This window comes from Oreochromis niloticus, linkage group LG4, assembly GCF_001858045.2.
Source record: "Oreochromis niloticus isolate F11D_XX linkage group LG4, O_niloticus_UMD_NMBU, whole genome shotgun sequence".
NCBI classification, from domain to species: Eukaryota; Metazoa; Chordata; class Actinopteri; order Cichliformes; family Cichlidae; genus Oreochromis; species Oreochromis niloticus.
The window spans coordinates 20,255,361-20,280,318 of NC_031969.2; the positions used below are offsets into that span (position 1 = coordinate 20,255,361).

At 40.9% G+C, this 24,958-nt stretch overlaps 1 protein-coding gene across 2 annotated transcripts in view; it reads right to left on the bottom strand.

Moving 5' to 3' along the window:
* The window catches only part of LOC100704978 (mitochondrial import inner membrane translocase subunit TIM16), a 117,848-nt gene that overhangs the window by 8,641 nt on the left and 84,249 nt on the right, over nucleotides 1-24,958 (bottom strand). For both annotated transcript variants that reach the window (XM_013274318.3, XM_013274317.3), the window contains exons 10-19: nucleotides 2,440-2,494; nucleotides 2,277-2,334; nucleotides 2,037-2,182; nucleotides 1,850-1,948; nucleotides 1,666-1,770; nucleotides 1,395-1,554; nucleotides 1,101-1,276; nucleotides 853-961; nucleotides 684-770; nucleotides 111-253 (exon numbers count right to left, since the gene is read on the bottom strand). In XM_013274318.3, coding sequence (XP_013129772.1) covers nucleotides 111-253; nucleotides 684-770; nucleotides 853-961; nucleotides 1,101-1,276; nucleotides 1,395-1,554; nucleotides 1,666-1,770; nucleotides 1,850-1,948; nucleotides 2,037-2,182; nucleotides 2,277-2,334; nucleotides 2,440-2,494 — 1,138 coding nt within the window. The remainder of the gene's footprint in view (nucleotides 1-110; nucleotides 254-683; nucleotides 771-852; nucleotides 962-1,100; nucleotides 1,277-1,394; nucleotides 1,555-1,665; nucleotides 1,771-1,849; nucleotides 1,949-2,036; nucleotides 2,183-2,276; nucleotides 2,335-2,439; nucleotides 2,495-24,958) is intronic.

The following is a 24,958-nucleotide window of genomic DNA, read 5'->3' on the forward strand; positions in this document are numbered from 1 at the left end:
TAGGTGCAGACAGTCTGCATATACAGCATTATTTTCTTTGGCTTCTTAAACACAGAATGAAATCAGAAAGTGTTTCTGTTTATTAACTCATGTACTTCTTGGTCACTCACCTGGTCCTGGTGTCCATCGAGAACTTTGACTTGTTTTCCGGTCTCTAGGTTCCACAGTCTGACTGTGAGATCATATGATGAAGAAACCAGGACTCCACTGGCCAGAGGGTGGAACTTGATGGAGTAGATTTTCTCCGTGTGGCCTGCAAAGTGTCGCCTCAGAAGTCAATATTGTCTGTAACCTTGTTAAAGAGCGTGGTGGGAATTTCTTTTTGAACTAATTTTGAAACTCCTTTAAAATTGTGTTCCTTTGAAATACTTTTACATTGGATGTCCTCACTTTAAATGATGCAATCTCAGGTACCGTCGATAACATCACGATGTAACCAAAGCACAAAATAACTGGTATCACCGCAGTTAGGAGCTCCTAGTAACTGACTGCTCGCAGTCAGTGGCAGTTTGGCTAAAGTTCTGCCTTTTCAGTAGAGAAATGCACCACACGCACGATCAGATCATCTCTCTTTTTCTGTAAACTACAGATTGGAGGGAATGCAAAGTGTATTGCAAGGGAACACACAGTACAAACATCTGCGTACCTTCTAACTTGCAATAAATAAAACTTAGAGGCTCTACCTTGCATGATGATCTTAGGTTCAGTTAGGGTCTCTTTCAAACCGCCTTCTGGTACTTGCCAAACCCGGATCTTAGCATCATCACCAGCTAGCATGCACAGAGAGGGAGACAAGCAGGTTAAATACACACTGAGACACTTCCATATACCCTAAAGTGCATATGCACTCACCGACAGCAAGTCTATGTGTGTCAAAGGGGTCCCAAGCAAAGTCAGCCACATTGACAGAGTTTTGGATGGTGGGCAGGGCTGTATCTGGAAGTTTGCCAGGCTGGGAGCGCTGAGGAAAGGATTAAAAATACTCACACACATAGATACAGCACACAAATGTCTAATTTCTCAATATAACTAACTACAGGAGAAAACGGGATCTGCAGTTTTATTAACAACATCCCTGCATGTTTCGTCTGCTGCTGTACCTCAAATACGGCAATCTGGCCCCCAGCGATGGCGAGGGGCACTGCCACACGTTGGCGGTTGACACAGAAGCCGTCACACTCGCCAGGTGTGGTCAGGTTGAGGCCACGAATGTTGGTGATGTGCGTGTCCCGGTGCATGACTGTCCCCTGGATATGACGGAACTTGGAAGTTGGCCCTGAATAAAAAATAACAATAATTCAATATTAACAGCTTACTGTGTAAAGAAAGATAAAACACCAACATGGGTAAGGAGACATTAAGAGTGCGTGTTTGTGTTTTTTATTTGTTTTTACCCATCAGGTTTTGGAAAGCCTTGGCACTCTGGCTGGGACTGGGGCTGGGAACGAAGCCTGAGGAGAGGCCGGAGGTGGAGGAAGGAGAGCGAGACGGTGCTGCGCTGCTGCTGGGAGTGCTCAGAGGACTGCTGGAGGTAGAGCAGTCGCGAGCTTGATCCTGTGGGGAAGAGAGATGGGATTACTATCCTCAATCCACTGGCATTTTAAAAAGAAAATCAAGTTTAAATTGGGAGATTTTGCCCATCTTTTGCATAATTGTGCATCTCACCTCCTTGCTCCCTCCACTGGCCACTTCCTTTTTTGCAGGTGTCTGTTTTGCTGGTGCTGCCTTTTGTTTGGGACGTTTGTCTGGGTGCAGGCTAACTCTCTCCACCTACGATAAAACGAACAGCTTGAGCTTCCTGTGCAGCGTGAAGACTGGATTAAGCTTTTTGAAAATAGGGATCTCATACCTGCTTGTTCCCTCCCTTCCACCACTCCTCAGCAGACATGGCTGGGGTTGTGCCCACTGTGTCTGGGTAAAGGTCGTCATGAAACTCGTGACCTGAATTCTGAAAGACAAACAAAATGAAGCACAAGCAAACACCAAGTCCATCACCTTTATTTGCGAGCTGTGAGTATTGCTGTGGATCTACACACCTTGCGAGGGACCTGATAGCTGATCGGCACGATGCAGCTGTCTGTCAGCTGAAGCACACGCACAACTTCGCAGGACATCACATCCAAGGCAAGCTTGGGGACCAGGGCAATGCCTTTTGTTGAGGTATCCGTCAGACAGTGGCTGACTATGGATGTGAGAATTAGAAGAAGAGATGGATCAGGATAGGAAAGACGACTGGTTGTGACATCTGTACAGACAGATAACAAACAGCGCTTCACCTTGAGAGAGGAAAGGCTCGGAGGAAGAGACTTCAAAGCAATCGATCCCAGTGTTTCCCTGCATAAGAATCAGAGAGGTGATGTTAATGGTGTGGTCATTCCAGCTGATATTTAAATACATAACCAATAATAACAAATTTAATATTCAAGCATCTATTTTTACCATGCCAGCCAATAGAAGCAGACCAGTGTCCTCATCAAATAGTGGGATCAGTGTCCTGAAAGAAAAGAGACAAGAGAGAAAGAGACATTAGAAGCCGACATTCAAAATGATATACACATTTGCTTGGCAAATGAAAGGGCGCTGGTTCGAATCCCTTCAGGGTTGGGTCAGGAAGAGCACAAGTGTAAGATTCAGCTAAATCAAAGCAGGGTGAGCTACCTGCTATGGCAATCCTCTGTCTCTGGCTCAGCAGAGAGTAGCTTGTCATTCAAAATAATATACGCTCTAGTCCTCTTTGGGTTTAAGCATTAGTGAGCTGCCACTAGATGGTGTAGCATGCCCATTTTTTTGGTAAAGGAGGCAGTAGAGTCCTGAGGCTAAGGCTCTGAGAGATCTGAGAAACCAGTATTTTCTCACTATGCACGTTGAACATGGATTAATTTACAGAAAAGCCTAAATTTGTTGGTGAATTTAAAAGCATAATAAGGAATGCAGTGATGGAGACTTTCTTGCAGATGTTTCTTTTGAGAAGCTGTTTAATATTTGGAAGTTTTTTTTAATATGTGTTTGTATTTTTTAGATTGTGGATTTATATTTTTATTGCATTTGCAGCATTTTAGAGACATTTCGGTTATATAGTTGCAACTTTGGCCAGGTTGTGGTGTCAGTGGGACTTCTGGTAAAATAAATTTAATAATAACATGACTTGTTACGTGGAGAAAATTCTTGCAAGCACTTGCAAGCATATAAGAGGAGAGGAGACCATGAGGAAAATGCTGAACATTCCAAATGTTATTTAAAAATGCAAAACATTACTGGAGGTGAGCAGGGAGTAGAACTGGAACTGGGAACAAGTTTTGTAGTTTATCAACATTATGAGTTATTAGATTAAAAAAAAATTTTTGAATCTGCAAATTCAGCTTTTATTATCAACACTTTTTCATTAATGTTTTGTTCAGACTTTCTAGTCCAACCTTGACCTTTCACCCATGCACGCTGAAAACAAGGCCACAGTCACCTGCCTTCTCTCATGATTTGAGTTAAGAAGACTGAGGGCTGCGGAAACTGAGCGAGCCATTTTAATCGGCAAGGAAAGGACAATTGGATGTGGTGACCAAACAGGAAACACTTGCGCAAACACTGGTAATGCTGAAAAACATCTCCTGTTCTCCACTTCGGTGTCTGCTCTTAAATCTCCATTTCCAGTTTAGTTTCCAGGGCCGGTCACAGACGGGACAAGAGGACAGGGAGTGCTGGCTGATCCAACCACTTCCCATCACAGACCACGGATAGTCTGATTGAAGTGGAGAGGCAGTCCGAATGATTGGTTTATGATGAAGACTTTGTGTAATGGTGCTATTCCAGGGGAACGCCACTTGGCTGCCTCCACATCAACTGAGACTGACAGACTGGTGATGTAATGCTTCAACTATGACAGCATAATGACAGACTTAGTTTGGGTATCTTAAGTGACAGGGAATGGAGACACGCGAGGGTTTATCGTGTGTACATACGCGAGAGGTTCCAGAGAAAGAGTGTATTTTGGATGAATTTGAGAATGGAGTTTGACGGTCACAGACTTTCACAGTTTAGTCAAGAAACTTAGAAGACTTCAGAATCAATCACCAACTAAAACCTGTCCACCATGAATCTCATCTTAATAGCAGCAGTAATTATATAGTCTGCAGAGATAAAGCAATTGTATCATTTTGTACATTTCTGAAAGTAATTTGTGTTCTTGGCCTTGGTTTGCAGTGCTATCAAACAGGTGATCACACACCCACTTTATATTAATCTGCACTCACCCATTTCCTCTGCGGCCTTTTTCTTTCCACCGATGCACTGCTACTTTCTAATCTATAATTAGTTTCATGCAAAAATTCAATAAATAAATAAACAGAAGCATTGGTCCTTGTGCCAAAAAGTTGGCACCGGCATGGCACCACAAAATTGCCGGTCCCAACGTTGAACCCCATGACATCAATAGCTAAGAGTCCACTATGATTTTCTTCCCACACAAAGTATTCGGCTCTTAAACCTGTTGCAATATCAGCTGCTTTGCAAAAGCCACAAAGGCAGAAATGACCCAGCGCATATCAAGGAACATAATCTTCTAAAACCTTTTAAGATCAGTCATTTCCGTCCAGAACAAGACGACTGTCAATTTAATGTTTGTTCCTTAAATGTTTATCCAGTATGTAAAAGTCTTTTTTTAATAAGCGTTTCCTTCTCTTCTCATCCTCTTACGATCATTCTTTCTTTCTCTATCTAAAAGTGGACGAGTATCAGACCTGCGACTTCTCTGTTCCCCCAACATCCCTGCCTTTATCTCAGGCCTGTTAAGTCAGCGAGGGGCGGCCACGCTTCATTAGGCCGACTCCGTGTTCCCATATCCGAGTAGCTCCACAGGGAGACCCTAAACACCTCCATTCCCACACCCCTCTCGCTGCCCGTCCTCCTGTCCCTCACCCGTTCAACCCTTCCTCATTCAAAAACACAACCTTGCTTACAACCGTGAGCTCGCTTTGTCCTCCACAATCCCCAATTATTTCTCCAAATTGCCTTCAGTTTTTCTGAGGTCTTATCTCTGGTTTTCTCACAGTAAAAGTACAAGTCAAACATCCACATAACAGGAGCGGAGCTTTATCACTGATAGCGGCCTGTGTTTACTGTCGTATTTCATGCTCCACCTCACCACAAGAGCATTTTCCCACACAGGAAAACTCACGCAAAGCATGCATGTGCATATTTACGCACACAGATTTACAAGATACACAGGCTAATTACGCAGCTTAATGATGTATGCATACATGTATTATTAATGACACAGTGCAGTTAGACTCACATAGGGTTAAGTGCGAGGACTGAGCTTGTTATGCAGATCTTGATCACATGGGCTGATCATGAATGAAAGGAAAACGATTACAGGGCTCAATCAGGAGAGGTGCGAGTGTAGCACTGAACGCAGCCAGACATGCTAATCCAGACATAAGACCTTTCCAGTGTTGGGTGTGTGCTTCCAAGTTAAAACCACATGCACTAATTAGCCATCAAATAATACCGCAGAGGAGAAAGAAACAGAGAAAACCAAACGAGAAAACTTATTACGAGTTATTATAATATCAGCTGGAGAACATGACAACTCAGCAACCCCGCCTTGAAAGATTTAACTTTTGCCAGACTCTTCTCAGTCGCATCTCCACCCACTAACATCTCAACACCTTTCAAACTCTTGCAATGATTTGCAACGAGCCGCCCAGTGCTCCCAAATCCCCCTGGCTTCAGTCTGTCACTGGGACTCTGCTCCTGTCAGAGTTTACACAAAGCAGAGCACAGAGAGCACGCCTCCTGTCTCGTCTGCCATCGCCTCACACTGCTGCCTCACGCAGGCCCAAATGAACCATCATAAAACAACCTTCTGCCCCATGACAGCAGCCTTCAGCACCAGCAGATATGATGGGTATATTACCCCAGCCTACATCTGTGTGAGAGAGCCTGTGTGTGCGAGCAAGTCAGAATCAGCACAGGTATAATATTATTATGAGAATGTGCTGTCATTTGATAATGTATGAGATAGTGTATTTTATTGGAATAACTGACTAATGGAGGGCCAGACAAGCAGACATGTGGATGAAAGACAAGTGCAGAAATTGTGTGTGTGTGTGTGTGTGTGTGTGTGTGTGTGTGTGTGTGTGTGTGTGTGTGTGTGTGTGTGTGTGTGTGTGTGTGTGTTCATATTTTTGGTGTGCACAAGATTTGGGAAGTGCATATAATTGGGCACCTGCAGCTAAAGTTGGAAAGAAACTTCAGGGTTGATGGAGTTCAACCGAGCAAAAATGTCCAGTCACTGAACATTAAGAATGGGCACAGCAATCAATTTACACGCACACACCGCACACACACACACACACACACAAAGTCCTTTCAGTAACACACTGAGGTGCACGTTCATGTACCGTATGTTCTTCCGAAATATGAAAATGCACACCCACACAATGCTTGTGAGTGTGCAGGCACATCCAGTCACACCGATGCTATCAGACACACACAGTACTGTTACAGTATAAAGAGTATAGGTGGAGCTAATGGAAGCAGCCTGTGGAGGTATAATGTTATGGGTTGAGCTACGACCAGATCTGTATCAGTCAAAGGGACCTTTCTCTGTCGTGTGAGATCACGGCCTTAAAGCTTGGCCAACCTTACTGCTATAAACACACACGCGCACAAAAACACACACACAGTAGACAGCTCAATAAGCTCCAGATGACAGGTAAGAGCTAGCCAGAAAGAGGAGGCTTTTGAGGAATATGAAACCAGCTCAGTTGTTCTAGTCTTTTTCAGACTGGATGGACAAACACTCGAACTATTAACTTTTTTATTGAAATTCGCCCTCTTGCTGCTGTTGGTCCTTCTATAAAAGGGTTCTCCTTTTGTCCCTGTTTAAGTATTTTTCTTCATTTGAATTGAGAGGCTAATTATAAAGGATGCTGTATACTTATAACTATGTGTTAGACCTATAAAATACTACTTTTCGTGACGACAGCCCTCAGATTTCACCAAGTTCCACCAGAAAAAAGCTTTTTTGACTTTATCTTGAGTCACAGCAGTGGAGAGTGTCCACTGTAATGTTTGTATGCAATATGACCTGCCTTTTATTCACACCACCCACCCTACTCCCATCTTCTTTATCAGTGTCCTGGTTATGTCATCCCCGTCAGTGGGAGTGAGTGATGGGTGCAGCGCTATCTCTGAGTTCACAGATCAACAGACCCTTCACCCTCAATCAGCCCACTTTATCAGCCCACCTGCCTCTACAGACTGAAAGCTTCAGCTTGTCCATCTGTATCTGACTGCTTCACTGCAATCCTGCTGGTCAGCTATCTATTGGACTATTTGGTCACAAAGACTCTTGGGATAGGTCAGAGCACATTTTAACAGTTTTGAATCGCTGATTTTAAAGCATGAATGTGGTTTCCTCAGCAAATCTGAGAGATGGATCTGTTGATCCAACTACTTTTCACTGAAGTGTGGCTGTCAAGAAGCCATTCTTAAGGAAGGGAAACGGGGAGAAAAGACTGAGGCATGCCAAATTATACAGCAACTGGACTGAAAATCAGTGTCAGCAGGTCTTATGAAGCGATGAATTCAAATTTTGAATTTTTGATAGAGAGAAGTACAACAGTGAGTGTCTACAGCCATCTGTAAAACACGGCGGAGGCTCTGACATGGTTTGGGGCTATATTTTAGACAGTAGATTTGGGAATCTTGTCAAAATTGATGAAAATATGAACGCAGAAATGTACCATCAGATTTTGATCCATCACTCAGTACCATCTGGAAACCATCTGATAGACAGCAGCTTCATTTTTCAGCATGACAATGATCCCAAACACACCGCTCATGCAGTTAAAGCATGCCTGGATAGGAAAACACACCATGGAACCCTATCAGTCATGGACTGGCCTCCCCAGAACAAAAGGCAGTCACAGTCAGAGCTTTGAATGTCAAAAACTGAGCTGGCTTCATATTCCTCAAAGGCCTCCTCTTTCTTATATAACTGATCTTAGCTTTCATTCTATTAGCATGTTTATGTTGAGTAGGTCTAAGGTTTACCTTGCAGACAAGCTTAGTTATTTGCATGTTAGTATGTTAATATGTCACTGAGTTACAAAGTATGGCAATTGTCATCAATTGTGCAGGTTTGCAATCATAAGACAATGGATCAGTGATTCTACATTAGTTGACCCCTGGACACTACGAATATCTGGGAAAAGGTTCATGACATCTGATATTGTTATGAGTTTCACATAGAGCAAAATAGATACCATCACTCGTATGGCTGTAAAGCAACAGCTATAATGACTGTAAAACCTTCAAGTAGGTTTTAATTATACTTTTGACCTCTATCTGTTCTCACATGTACAGACATAAAGTAGATTAATAATGTGGCATATGTACTGTAGTATAAAATTGATTTGTAAAAATATCTCGTGTGATGACCATCTGGCTGTAACTAAGAGCTGTATCTCCCATCTAAAAGTGTGACCATATAAGCACATGCTTCTCAGTTATTTTTGTAATCACTATCTGATGAAGACAGTTCATATGACCGGCAGAATATCTATTTGTTCTCCTGATGACCTTGCCCTCTTCCTCTCTTTATTGTTTTCTGTGAAAGGGCACAACCTTCCTGTTCTAGTGTTATTACTTTTGTGTAAATGAGTTGGACACAGCTAATGGTTTTATGCACACTTGCGCTGCGGGCCTATGGGTGTTAACATTACCTTGACAATGAAGGGACTGGAGTGGAATAATCCACTGATATTAAATGGGATTCACAGAAGCTGTAAGTTTGTCTCCAGGATGGAAAATTCGAGGTTGGTTTCTAACGTACTTTGAACGAAGTATGTGAAATTAAAGAAAAGGAAATAGTTTCCATAGGAGATAATGCAAGTGAAAATGGACAATCATGGAAAAGATCACCTAAAAAGTCAACAAAAGCTTTAGAACAAACTAATGCTTTCAAACTCTAGCACCACGATCCATCAAGGGTGCCAGACGCAGGCAAATAAACAATACATCAAAGCTGACGAACTCTGTCACCTTTGTAAACCGACACAGCAATCAAACCTATGCGCTTTGTGTTGTCTCAATGTGCTTAGCTGTTTCCATTAGCAGCAACAGAGGATCCACAGGCTGCACCACAAAAGTAAAAGCCGAGGGTCACAGCGAGGCCGCTCGACTCGCTCTGTATCACAGTTGTACTAGCCTTTAACTGAAATACATTACACTGTCCTCACGTAACACTGTCCAAATTTATCTCATTCCCACGAGAAGAAACCAAAGTTTCAGCTCCGACCTTCTGATACTTTATACAGCACTGCACCGATGGACCACAGCATTAAAACCACGTGATTAACTGTGTAAGTCTCCCATCAGGCCATCAAACTGATCTGATCCATCAAGGAGTGGCCTGATCTTTGAAGATTCATCTCTTTTTCATGATCCAGTGATGCACTCTGTCCACTGAAAGAGGCAACTGCAAGGAAGCTACCATGACAGTCTGTAACAATGTTTTATATTTGCATTTTATTTATTTATACAACAGAGACGATACATATTAACGTTGCAGCATTAGAAAAATAGGCTTAGGTAGGTGATTTGTGTCAGAGTGGCATCTTCCAGCACACTTTGATTGGATAGTGAATTCTACAGTCATGTATGCAGCCATCAACATCTTTGACTCTTCATGCATGTTGAAAAGTGCAGTTGAAATTGAAAAATTAATGCTATTTACTCTAAAATCTATTTGTGGTTTGATTATTGTGGTTAATCTGTGTTTGTTTGTGATTTCCAGAAGTATTTTCAGACCTCCCAAAGACATGTACATCATTGTTCCTTGCATAAGGTATGGTATATGGCGATATTATCTTTATTTGGACTAGAAAATTGAACTGAACCAGTGAATCAGTGTAAACCGCACAGATCATCAGATCATATCAGACAAAAGAGTCTTTGTGGCTCAATTGTAGGCGATAATAAACTTCACACTGAGACAGAAACTGTAGGTTCTCATATGGTCTTAAAATCTAAAGATACAGCTCTGCTTGAGCTGACTGCAGGTTAAAAGAAATTATGAGTTTGAGGTTTCTCAACGGGTGCTTGAGCCAAGCTGCACAGACATCCTGCTGAAAACTGAAATGTACAAAAGTGCGACATATTTTTTCCACTGAGTGTGTGTTTTGTTTCCACTATGTGCTTTTAATAAGTGTGCCGGGTCTGCCTGCCTAGCTACCTTCAGTAGCCAGTTCATTAGAAGGGAATTAGAGTTGACGCAGTGCGTTCCTGAGAGGGGGAGAAAAGCCAGGATTGTCAGTGGAGAGGCCAGCTGTGGCCGTGTCTGAGCCCCAGTGACGAACCCCTCAGATGGGCTGCCAAGCGCCTGCTCTCTGCTTTCTCCTCGCTTCATCGGGCCCCCATCCTCTGGCCCAACACACACACATACACACACACACACACACACGTGCATGTACTCGTACACATGCGTACATGGATCACGATTTAATTAAACTCACTGAATCCGATGTCAACAGGTCTGCAGTGACCCTTATGACACTCACCATACAATTCCACATATAACCACATGCAAAGTTGCCAAATGGAAAAAAATGCAGAAGCTTCCACAGTATTTTTCTTCGTGTCCTCAAGAAACAGAATAACGCTTCATTAGCATTCCAAATTATCTTCATACCGACACAGGCTACCCAAATTGGTGCTGCCGATCGCTCACTTAATCCATTTCCGCAGCAGAAACAGCAAGACCTGCAACACTACTACCAATACTGCTGCCGCCACATAACGCATCTCTGCAAAACACCAAACATGTGCTGAAAAATAGCCCATTGCAATGCAGCTTCAACACATCTCGAGGCAACTTAACAGAATGCTGCATGACCACATGATCAGCATTACATCTGCTTTACATAATGTTGACATGAAGAATGAAAAGCCTGATCTTTATTTTTACTGGAGGGGACGCAGACAGACAGCCAGGGCTTAATCGGGCTGAACAGATATTTACGCTAAAATGATGAAACACATACAGATGCTTTTCTAAGATAAATAAAAAAAATACTATCTGAAAAATGACAGATGCTTATGTCAGCACAAAAACACACACACAGGCCTTTAAATGTATGGAAAACTGGTCCAGACTTGCTCAGTTATAAAACAGTCAGGTCACTGGTCATAAACTGGTGGGAGGGCTCAGCCTCTTGACTGTCAGTGCTCAGTGGGAATGGGCTTGTTGTAGGACGTGGGTGGGCATGAGGGAGAAATAAGGATGCACTAATGGGAAACACAAATACTTAAAATGCTCAAACGCATGAAACACACTTTAGAAATTAAGAATAGCGTGCTAGAAGAAATACATAATAGCTACTTTCATTATCAAGACATGTTTAAGTTTGTGTGTTGTGCCTCTATATCTCTAAAAAGCTGGTAGGTGCGGTAGGTGAGATGATGATCGCAGCGCCCCGGAAAGGATGCGTTCTGCGTTAACCTCGGGGTTCAGCATCAAGAGCCCAGGCTAGACGACCATAGCGTGACCTGTCGCTCAGGGCCTGGGAACTAGTTGGTAGTTGTGACTGCATCAGAGCAGAGAGGAGAGGAGAGGACGTGGCCCAGAAGACAGACAGCAAAAGGGTGAGGGTCATGACCGCTATGACCCTCTCTGCTGTTAGGTTACCTGAGAAAAGTCCTGCTCTTGTCATGGTTGTATTTTAAACGCTAAACACAGACAAGAGTACACATGTTAAAGAGGAAGTGAGGAACTGTTTTGGACTCTTGACTTGAAGTTGATAGATTGTTGGACAATATCACAGCATCACAGTTTGATAGAAAAAACACACACAGATTAATAATAATTAGCCCAACTGAATTGGATACAACTAAAACAAATGATATTTACAAAACTACGGTATATATCAGCAGGTAACACAAGTCAAGCTGCATATAATCTGTATTGGTGTCTTTGTAAATCCACTTTGTTTTTGCTATTTTCTGGCTCAAAAATGAAAAGAAATGAAAATATTTTCTGGTTTTGAAAATTAAACCAGAGAATTAGAATGGCATGCTTGCAATCACCCATCGACATCATGCAGTGCACAGTAATTATTCTGCATACCAGAGCCATAGCTGAAATGTACATTTCTAACAGGAATCACACAGGCGACGTAGGTCCACTCTAATCTATTTTTCCTGCTGTGGAAAAACCACATGTGCCCTGAACTTTTGCTGGTTTACGCTACACACACTGCAGCGCTCAGTAAAGTCTACTATAAAAACACAGTCCACCAATAATGGCCTTGATGAAGGACTTACAGCCCTGTTAAAATATTGTCCAGCTAAACAGACTGTGGTCAAACTCAGAAGGACATTCTGGTGCTTGACAGCAGCAGCCCAGCCGACAGTTTGGAAATCTCTGATTTTCTTCCAGACAATTAGCCTTGGAGCTCATAACTGATGACTCAAACCTCCAGAACATACTCACCTTAGTGTATATGTCTGAGTGTATGCGAGACACCCGCTAAAGGCCGGCCAAGTCTGAATTATTGGGAATCTTAAAACCATAAAACCCAGTGATTTATGTACGCAAAACACGACTGCTTAATATTTGTTTTTCCTACAAGCCCGAGTACATGTGTGCAGATGAGTTAAAGGGGTCAACTCAAGAGAGGGAAGAAGAAAAATAAAGGGAGAAACATAAACCCTAAAACAACTTCTTCAAACCTTCTTCACAAGAGCAGCACAAAACATTCTTGAGGCGTTGAGCGGAGCACCTTTCAAGGATCCACATTCACACATGTTTTGACTCTGTGGTGTCTTCAACTCTTGAATTATCAGCGAGTTTATCAGTCTCATTCTGTCCGTCTCTGGCACACAACTGTTGTGGATCTGAGTCTTTGTATCACACACACAGACACACACCTACACACACCCACACATTCATATGACTGTGTCCATACTTGCTCTTTCCGCTCAATCTGAATCACCACCTTTATCGCTTCTATCCCCTCCACCAATCTCTCTCATATCTCAAAAGCAGAAATTCCAGTCCTGTTGGATAACAATCCTAAATCTCTAAAAAGAAAAAAAAAAACATTCAGGAGTACAGAAAAGGATTGTTTTCAAAACGACCAGTGTGATCTTTTGTGAAAACTTTACACACAAGGTTTGGTTTAAAAATCCCTAACCACATCGTTGGGGGTCGGTCTAACAGCCTCAAAACTTAGCTTGGCTGCGCTAACCGTGACCCTCGGAAATTCTGTGTTTTACCTTTAGCAGGTCCAGCACGCCCACACTAAATCTTCTGCTTTAATGATAGAAGCAGGAATAAGCATCGTAAAACACTATAAAAAACTCACAGAACAACAGATTTATTATGAGACACGGCGAAAGACTGAGGGAGGGAGAGCAGAGAGTCAGCGAGAGAGAGAAGTAAAAGATAAGATCACTATCACATTTTTGTAGTAAATCACAACAGTTATGCATGTCCACATACTTGTGTGTGTCCAAGAATGCTTTGAGCTCATAACGCAACATCTGGGAGAGTTATTGAATGAAGCGATACCCGCTCCAAAGAGAACCCGAGAGATTGTTACAGAAGACACCATAGCCTTGACTCGATCGCCTTGATGAGCTGCTGGTACGAGCAGACCGGCTCCGATTTCTGCCCCCATCCGCACACATCAAAACACATTTCTCTTCTCTTGTTCCACCATCTCTGTCTGGTCAACGGAGAAACCACACTTTTTGACCACCTAATCACTGAAACAATTACTGACGGACAGTTTTCCAGTAAAAACGCACACAAAAAAAGTTTAATGAGATGTATAAACATAACAGTTTATGGTAAAAGGGACAGTGGAAAGCTATGCATTTCTAAAGTTCGCATAGAAACATACACTTCCAGTATAGTTTGTAAGCCACCATCTTTTAACAGCAACCACTGCTCACCAGATATTTACAAGGCTACTCATGCTCGGCCCGGGCTCATTTCCATCCACTGCATGACAAAGCAGCTTTGAGCAATTTGTTAACACGGCACATGCATATTCCTCCAGAGGATAGAGCTAAGTGGTGCTCAAGTTGCAGTGAATCAGACTCAGATGGGCCCCGCAAACACGAAGGTGGACGGATTGTCATGAAGTGAAAAGAAACAGAAAATCCAAAATAACAGTTGCGGCTTGGGCCCTTCTTCTAAAACCCGACAGCAACGGGGACGTGAGCCTTGCTTTCTCTTTTCATTTAATCAACCTCTTGACCTTTTCTCAATGTCGAGTCCTTTGCATCCATCTTTTTATGGTATCAGCACCGCCTGACACAGCTGAGCGAACACCTGTTATCTGTGCGTGGGTGTTTGTTTTTATTTAACCTTTTTTATTTAACTAGTCAGGTCATTTTTTAGCTAAATTACTCATGTGACTGCCGGGTCAAAAAACGCAACAAAGGCTTCAGACTCAGGCACAGTATCATTACAAAACAACACACAGTGACTGAGAGAGTGTGTAGCAACACTGCTGCAATAGTTTAGAAACACAGCGTGAAGGTAAGACCACACAGTTTGCATCTGGGCATCGAAAGATGGTGGGATAATAAAAAATGCAGGGTGCAATACTGAAAGATTTACCCAGTACTCTGAAAGGCATTAAATAGAAGAAGAGGAGGTGAAAGAATAATACTGACAAACCGTCTCTCTGTGCTCGGTGGACTTTACGGGATTTGACTCGCTATGAATCAGAGGGGTGGAAATTGTTACTTTTAGTCTGTGGAGATATTAAACATTCAAGTTTTCTCACAATGTATTTATTTGAAAAGAAAAATCTAACAAAGCAAGTTGTTAAATCAGAAGCTGGAATAATTAGATGTAAGCAAAGTCAATACTGGAAAGAAAACAAATTAAGATGCCTAAACACCATCTTTTAGTGTAAATTATGCATGTGCAAGCACCAGATGACCTGATCGGACCTTTGCTGCTCTCTGCCTTCTGAAAGAGTTTCTGCCATAGTACTAATCCTGCAATTGTCATAGTGAACATAATATAGCTAAGCTTCAGTCATTCCTGCACTTAACCACAGGCATGCTGTTGCTACTCAATACCTGGCATACCAAAGTGCAAGCTGAAAATATGTCTGAGAGGTAGAAGGAAGTGAGCACAGAAGGAATACAGGACAGACAGTTGGCATTAAAGGGAAGTGTTTATGTGCACATTTGCATATTAGATAATTTTTTTTAACCTGGGTTAATGGATTGTTTTTGTAACATAAGACACTATTAACACAACACTGACAAACTAGCTTTTAAGTTGACGTGGCTAGCTTAGCAAACACTTCTCTAATTACAGCACACACAGGGTGATGTTATCAGCTACTGATAAGAGTCGTGATAAATGTCAAATGCCAAAAAAGATCAAATATTCACCGTCCACTTTGCTTTCTTTTAGGTCTCCACCAAACTCTGAGGAAAGTATTTGGCTCTTTAACTGCCAACTGAAAACAGCCATCAGCTGTAATGAATAAAGTGTCTAATGAGAACAATAACAGCTTGCCTAACAAAGTTACAAACCAGGGAATCAAATCAAGTTCAAACTTGCTAATATGCTTGGTAGAGCTGAGGGGAAATTGTAGTGTGAGGCAATAAAAAAAACTCTAGTCTTTAAAGAAGAAAGATATACAAAAAAAAAAAACTAATAAAAAAACCCCCAACCCAAACAAATAAAGAAGTAAATACTACATTTTAAGATAAACAAATAAAACATCTTACTGTCTTAGACTAACCCAGGGACAGGTCCCTCTAAATCCTAAGAAGCAACCAGGAAAGAAAAACTAAGCTGCTGCATAACTGAAAACCTGCAGTTCCTCTAATCGTGATTTGAGACTGTGTCTAAAAGTGAGCAAATGAGCAAATCCACACAGACTCACAGTAAAATATCCAACTTCACTGCAGAAATATGTAAAAAGAAGCGTGTTAAAAGAAATATGTTAAAAGAAGTGATACTTATGGTACTTTTCAATGCCGTCAGTCACAAGTTAGTAAGAAACAATAAGGTTACAAGGCAGCAAACATTATGAAACAGTATAATAGATTGTTTCTATAACATATAATGACACAATTATTTGCATCTAAAAAGTTTAACGTTTCTCTTTAAGTCCCAGATTGAAGCTGAGAAAAGTCTTCCAATAAGAAAACCACAGCAGCAGCCTACCTTACCACCTCTATTTATTTAGCAATGAAAATGTGGAGCCAAGTCATCAGTAGTACAGGAAATAAACAGGGCTGTAGATGAATACATCTGCTTGTGCCAGTACTGTTCTAATTTTTACATTCTTTTTAAAAATGGTAACAAGTATCAAGTATTTTTCTAGGCACTGGTATTGAGTTTGGAACTTTAGTATTGTGACAACTTTAGAAAGATCCCTTTTACAGCCAGATACTAACCAGTGTTGGTCTCCATGGCTAATTTTTCCCCTCATAATAACTTCATAACAGTGAGATTGTTCTTCATAACTCAAGCATTTAAATTGAATTTAGGTTTTAAAATGATTTCAGTGTAACTGAAATAAGTGGGATGGCCATTTTTCTGAAGGGTGGATACGGACACAGGCAGCTATAGCTGCTAGCTGTCCTCTAGGCACGAATTCCTCCCCTCACCACAACTGGTCGCGGCAGATTGCCGCCCCACCCTGAGCCTGGTTCTGCTGGAAGTTTCTTCCTGTTGAACGGGAGTTTTTCCTTCCCACTGTCACCAAAGTGCTCGCTGATATGATTGTTGAGGCGTTCTCTATTTCCTTTGTATTATTAAAGTGCCTTGGGGCAACTGTTGTTGTGATTTGGCGCTATATAAATAAAATTCAGTAATATGAGTCACTGAATTGGACCCCTTAATGGTGTTGGTGCCTTTTAAGTTATTTTTTAATAAACATGTCTGACACATAGTAGAGACTGTTCTGTCTGCGCTGTGTATTTTCTTGAGTGAGAGTAGAGATTTTGTCACTTATTAGTAGGTACGTATGTCTGTGCTATAGATGTAGCTCAATAAACAAGCTTGGTAGCATTACCTAATAGCTTAGGGCTACACTCTCCAATCTAAATATGGCCACTGTCATGTATCTGCTTTGACGCATGAAGGGGCGTAATAATACCCTGACGTATAAAACATTTAACCTTTGACACATTCAAAACCACCTCTGGGTCCCATTTTAGAAGATGACAGAAGCCAAAATGCTGAGATCAATCCTTTAAAGCAAGACTCACAGTGGATGTCTATCTTTTATATACAGGCCACTCAGTCTCTCTACCTTGGCTCTCAACCTTCAGCCTCTGCAAAAATCCCTCAATTTTAACTCAAGTGAACAGATAACTAGTAACAAGTGCACTGTCTACAAATGCAAGCTACCACAAGCTGACACAGCACCAAAGACTCTAAAGACCTTGAAGGGTAAATAATACCTATAAAAATACAAACCACACAGATGCTAAAGGAAACATGTTCTCAATCAGCTTGATAATGTAACTTAGTAAAGCCAAGATTGTTTTTATCCTTTCTACAATAAAATGAGCTCTAATGGTTTGCTCTAAGACAGGAACGAACCAGCTGTGCTGTCTGCCATTTCTGTCTCGCTCCTTAATGAGAAGTGCTAGCGTGCACAAAGTCAACAGTCTAGTAAACCTCAAAGTGAACTATGGTCTGACCTCTGTAGGTCTCCGTGTATTTGCTGTCTCGCCCTCCTCTGTGCGAAACAAACAGCTCCTGCAATCACTAAAAGTTCAGTGTTCGGATTCTTGAGGTCTTTGTGTTGAGGGCTTTTTATGTTGACATAACTAGCTCCAATGAGAGCAAAAGGCAATAACCAGACCATATGGAAATGAGAAAAAGCCCAAAATCATAATCATAAAAGTATTAAAAACAAAACAATAAATATAGGAAAAACAGGAGCCATTTTTTTTATTTTCTTTATGACATCCTGTCTGTGTTCCCAAAGGCAAGATTTAGTAACACAGCTTGTTAATCCTTTCCAAAAAAAAAAAAAAAACATGAGAAAGGGAAAAAATATATTTTGTGTAACCCCCCTGAGCCCTTTTTTAAACCCTAAACAATAAGTAAAATTCAGGATACGCACTGTTCCTTGAGCCATATCGGGCCTGATTAACCAAGGATGGACGGCACAACACACAATAATAATTTATGTGTGAAAGGTTCCTCTAAGGAAGACAGCTTTATGAGGAACACACTGACATATAATGTTTAGACCTCGCAAGAGAGGATGGGTGGAAACAGACGACACTTCACTTTTATCTGATATGGTGTATCTAATGTTAGCATTATGTGTTTGCACTCACACAAATAGTGACAACTTCTGCTTCTTTGCTGCTCGTTCTGTTGACCATATTTCTCTGTCCCTTTCAAGTTCCCATAGCAGCCACTAATTAACCATGCATGTTCTGAGGTACTCCCTCTTCTTTCCCAGGTTTCTTCCCCTCTGCATGGCACTATACTTCCCATGGACATCTTCCTGCCGGGTGCTGTGGGAAGAAAGGCAGCTCAGGCCTAAAGAGGAGGTCCCAAGCATGTCTTTAGGCAGCCCACACACACACTCCCGTCAAAGCGCATTTATGTGTGACGGGAAGACATGTAGTTGTGGACAGAGGAGGATGGCGTGCATGTGCACAAAACGCAAATGTACAGAGTTGCAAATATTTATGCACATATACTAAACACTAATAAAGGATATAATCTCCTCAACCTCTCAATGAGACAGAGGATGGAAAATTAACGACTAATCATTCCCACGCTGTCCCATGCAGTTTTTGTGCTTTTCAAAATTTCAAAAAGTAGCAGATGTTTGGCATTCCTGAAACACTTGTGTAACAAAATAACGTTGAAGGAATAGCCAGAGAAAAGCAAATGAATATTCACACTTTGTTTTTATTCTACAATGTGTGACCAGAGATTTGTCACAGGGAAAAATCTTGAAAATTATGACAAATGGTTTATGTGCATAGCGGCATTGTTTGGTTACAAAATGTGCCATCAGCGTTACTCTCTAAAATTTGACGGACACTGTTTTTGGAGCCAAAAGAAAAAAAAGAGAGATCATAAAGCTAGCTTAAATTGTTTAAAAGACAGCATTTTGTTGTGCCGGCTGACAACACGGGGAATGAGTGAATAAGTGAAACGTCATTTTGTGGTTACCACGCTCTCATTCTCACTCATTGTTGTCCCGTGTCTGCTCCGAGGATGCTTTTCTTGGGTTTTTTGTCCCGAAAAGCTCCTAAAAGTAAAAAGCCACAGGCATGCTGTGAACAACAAAACATGAACACCTCAAACCGAGGCACACGTTTGTGTGTTGGCAAAGATCTGCAGGCGTGATAATGAAGGTTAGGCCTTTGTAGTTTCACCTCAGTTTAGTTATATTATAAGCACCAATTCACAGTAGCTGGTCCACTATGAGCAAGGACTTGGCAATAGTGAGAAGGAAAAACTCCCTTTTAACAGGAAGAGACCTTCATGAGAACAAGGCTCAGAGAGGCGCAGAAACATTTTGCAGCAGAGGGAAAAGAGAAGAAGAGAAAAGCAGGAGTGCATTATAGAGACACAAACAATGGAAGAGAAACGACAAAGGTTATGTGGTCTGTCTATGCTCGGGTCCTCATGGGGGTCTGTTTGTCCGGGACAAATGTGGAGATGGGTTTAAAGGGTCTTACAGCATTTGGTGTAAATATCTCATCATCTTTGTGCTTTATGTACTATAAGAAAATTAACCTTATCATTATATTATATATATTAAATAAGCCTACACTAGACAAGAGTGTAGAGAGCAAGAAAAATGGGAAAAAAGCAAAGGGGGTAATTTTCCACAAGAAAAACAACTGTTGTTGCACATGCAGAACAAACCTATAATTACAGCAAAGCAAGCACAAACAACATATAATAAGCCAAACAAACCAACAAATATCCGACTCTAATCACTTTTAGCTTTCTTTAGGCATAAAGGAAATGACCCTTAAAAATGTAATTAACATTAAACACTGATATTTATGGGAATGTACGTGTATATAAGACCCATTCAACTCATGAAAACTGAGGTCTGTAAGAAGAAAGGACGGTAGAAGACAGTTCCTTTTACAATCAGTTTAGCCTTTCTGATAACATTTTTGTGTCGCAAGGACTCAAGCAGGCAGAATAAGAAATAAAACAAGGCTTTAATGGGCGGTGATAAAGAAACAAAAGATGGGAAGAGTCCAAAAGAGGTCAAGCAGCAAAAAGATCAACCTAAGGGGACACAAAAGACAAATGACACACGTATACACAAAATGTGCTGATTAGGGATTAGACAGGAGGAGGCCGAGACACAGGTGGACATAACCAACACAGGTGAAAGTAAATCAAAGCAATCAAACAGACACAAAGCAAAACTAATGCAAGACACAAAAGAAAACCCAGAATTCAAAGTAAAAACGGGAAATAATGAAGAGAACTAATACAGACATGAGGACCAGCACCAAAGAGGAGCAAGGAACCGAGACGTTAACACAGAAAGATCAATTTGAAAGAAAGGCAGATGGGAAATGTAAAAGTGAGATCAGAGGTCAAATGTGACAAAATGTTTGGATGTGATATTTAGAATCTCCTTATACGACTATCACTTCCTAAAAGTTGCCAATACAAAGACAGGCAGATGAATTTAAAACAAGTGTTTTAATATAAAAGGCATTTTATGACAGTTTGAACTTGAAGAAGAGGTCAGAGGTCCAAAGTAATGTGATATTTAGAAACCCCATACAGCAAGGATGTCAAACATAAGGCCACCTAGAGAAAGGGGACCTTCACTGATCCGACCCACTCAAGATTTAAGTGGGCTATATGCGGCCCAAAATGTAAAATGAGTTACCATATATCATCTGCATCATATTACAAGACCTACACCTTGATCTTAAGCACATCAGTGTGCGCAAGTTTCACTAAAATCTAACCAATACTAGAAGGAATATTAATTCTTGTGATTTGCGAATTGATGGACAGAAGCCTCGGCATAGCATCAAAAAACCCAGGAACCCAAACCAGAAACCATGGTATTATGTGCCTTTGAGACAAAAGTGTTTCTCATACAGCTGTCTGTGTGTTATGGAACACCCACTGTCCTCACAATCATTTTAATTTTACTTTAAATTGTCATATTTCTATTTTGGATAATTATGCTAAACAGTTAATCATGTGTCAGCTAAGATCTACAGTTAAATACAGTGTTTGGTCAAAGTTAAACATGAAAGACTTTAAAGGTTACCATGTATCATGGAGGCAAAAAAATAAATAAATAAAAGACGAATGAAGACCAAAAAGATGAAGCAGATGTAATAGTTAACATCTGCTTCACTACAGGGTGGGGACAGTCTGGTTGACTCTGTGCAGCCACATATTCAGAGGATCAAATGAGACGGAAAAGAGGATTCGAGGAGAATAAGAGTGAAGTGAGCTACAAGAAAATTAAAGAGCGCATCTTTTATGAAAACTGACAAGAAGAAATTTTCAGTTAAGTCCTTAAAAAAAAAAAAAACCCCTAAAAAAACAAGCATGGTGCTGTATGACTAAGTGCCTCAAGCATTAAACCCCTAGCAGGCTGCAGAACTGGCTGAGCACCAAACCAGTGTTTTATTGGTTCCCCTGGGCAGTGTTATAGGCTGCCTCGCCATCTTTTACTGAGCCCTGGTGATTAGGAGCGCAACGTGCTGATGGCACGCAGAATGCTGTTACCGCCACTTTGATTTACACCCCTGACCAAATGCCTGTCCGCTAAATATGTGTAAATATGTGAAACAGATTACAGGAACGCATTGCTGCTCGGGACATTTAACCAGGAAACTATGTGAAGACGGCCTAAAATAGACTATTCTACTGTTCAAGCAGTGTTTGATGAGACTGGATAATATCTGTTGACAGCAGATATTTGTTACTTTTTAACTAAGAGGCCAGAATATACTTTAAAAAAGTCAGAAAAGCTTAAATCATATATATAAGTAATAAATATTATACAGTTAAATGCTTTATTAGCTTAAGTAGAAATGTAGATTTTGGTAACAAATCCACTAAATAGCCTCACCCCCAGAACTGATATCACAGAGGGTAGTTATAGGAAAGAAGGATTTTAAAGTCTTTAGCTACATACAAATGACACACAAAAAGCAGAATAACGTATTCAATATTAAGAATTTCCACATATATAATAAAATAATAAGAAAGTGGGCTGAATAAGCTGAAAAGGCATTATTACTATGAATATGTATTATGGACTCCTTCAAATAAAAGCTGTGGAAAAAAAGCAGCATGGTCCTGGTGAGGATGAGGTAATATTTATGATTAATCCATCTGGTTGCTGCTAGTTGTAAAAACAAAGCATAAAAAATTATGAGAGTCACAGTCTCCATTGTGGAGAGCAGTTCATGAGTACCTGAAATCTGGAGATGCCGGACCAACACACGAGCTGAATGACAAATATAAACGATAATACAGCACCAGGGCAGAGGCACTGACTTTGTGAACCTCAAACATTTGCACTAAAATGCAGCAGGGTAAGACTTATTTACTCTTTCTTTATTTCTTCCTACCACATGAGACTTAGTTGCGGCAGTGACTCTGGAGCTGCATCTGGCCCATGCGGAACGTGTGTGAAATCATTTCTCTATTCCTGTCATTTACTGTAATGCTTTGCAGATGGAAGCGTGTGCGTTACATGGAGGAAAATGAGCGAGAGAAATTCATGAGCCACAGGCAAAGTGGAGACTGCTATCAAACAGTAAAAGAAAAACGCAAGCATGGCTCAACAAGTGGAACTAAAGCATCCGTTGCTCAGAAGATACTTAGGGTTGGGGGGTGGTTTAAGGAGACGCGTGCAATAGTGTAGGGCTACAGAGAGGTCTGCTAGTTGAATAATTCTCTTGTTGGAGTGCCTCTGCCTTCAGCCATGAGGAATTAAACCTGGCTCAAATGATCTTTTACAATTTCTTGCCAACATTAAGAGAAAAAGCAGCAACGTGCTGATAAAAATCAGCCACTGTATGCTTCAGGGATCTGTGTAATTCTGTGACATGAGGCCAAAAGCACACACCGGTGGTGACACAGTTCCAGAGAGCTATCGCCTTACTGCACCTTGTTGGGAAAGGCTGGCATTGAAATAGGCTCCCAGCTGCCAACGGGTAGCTTGTCACTGGAGTTAGGAAGTATTTGATAGCTTTCTCAGCTTGAAGACATCTCCGTCAACGAAAGCAACCATATGAGCTAATGTAAACCGCACGTACACTGTGGAGGCAACTGGCTGTCCCTCATAAGTGAATGAACAGATGAAGCATGAGCACGAATGAAAGAAACAGTTACTAACATATTATTCTCATTTAATGTGAAGTTGAATATACCATGGATCACTTTTTAATCCCCAGCCTTTTCCATCTGATTAGGCTTTGGCCATATGTCTGATGGGTTCTTCCATAAGGCAACAACTTCAGCTGCTAGACACACTAAAAGAGTATAACTTTCTCCACCTTCTGATCATTGCTAATCTATCTGAATATCCATTCAGATTATCCATGACTTTTAACTTTCAATCTTTCTAATCAAACCTGTTCTGGTCCACTCTATTTTTAATCTGCAGGCACTCCCTATTTATACAGAAGGTTGATTGGGAATCAACTGGTCACTTTGATTGACTGCTCTCACCATTCTCTGTATCCAGGCAAAAGCCTGTATCAGTTTGCTTATTTCTTGCAGAGAAAGACACAAACAGTGCTCTGAGGCAAAGTTAATGGTCTCTCAAAGGAAATGCGACTAACTTTTTGTAAAAGTAAATAGTAAGAACAGTAATGTATCTTGCTCAAAACAGGTCACGCAGGTACACTGTAAAATGTAATTCTAGATGTTTGTTATTTCAACATATTATTCTATATCAGTTTGACGATAGATGACTGAAGTTGTTGTTATAACATAGAATTACAAGTTAAAAACGTCCCAATTACACCAAAAAAAGCTAACTTGAAAACTCATGTCCAGCTAAATCAGAAACTTATGTGAACTTGACAATGTGGGTAAGTTGAGCACAGCAGGATTCAAAACTGCCTCACGTGACTCCTACCGAGGTGCATCATGGGGAATTGGCGGTTAACGACATGCTCACTTTACTTGGACGTTTTCTAATCGTCTTCTTTGGAATCTGCTTTCAAGGTGAGTAACATTGGTTATAACTATAAGGAAAGAGAGCTACAAAAGTTGGAACATGTTTTGAATTTATGGCATGACGTGGGTTTTCTCTTTTACCGAAATGTTTGCTTTAGCTAATGTAACTTTAGCCGACAAGGTCCAGCTTGTGTGTCATGACCAAACTTGACCTAATAAACTGACACATGGCCTTTTTTATGGGTTTAATGTGGCACTGACCAAATCACAAGTATTGTGCCGCTAGCTTTAAGGTTGTGCACTCAACCACTGTTGCGATATTAGCAAGCTAACTCAGCTAATTAATAAAGCTTATTTCATATTGTCTTTGTACTTGTAAATTTCTTTCAAGTTCACAGGCTGTTGTATTTTGGTGGAAGTTCATTTTGGCAATATTTCCAATAACTGACTGGGTTCAAAAAGAACTTTTTGGCAGGACTCGGATGCTTGTTGTCATCTGTTTACCCCTATGTAATCACTTAAGTTGTTATTAACTGCTGCATGCTAAGCTGCAAGAGTGCACTGAGGACTGAGACAAAATATGGTCTACAAACCAGCATTACATTAGTTTTTATCAGATAGTCCTCCAGTGTGTTTATTTTTTGCTTTAATTCTATTGTGCAGTTATTTGTTACCCTGAAATGCTTGATGCTTAACAACAGCTCACTATTTTAACTTATTTTTGAACTCTTGTGACTAGTATGACTAGATTGTGTGAGTTTCCATACTAAAAGAGCTGTAGTGATAAAATAATTGGCA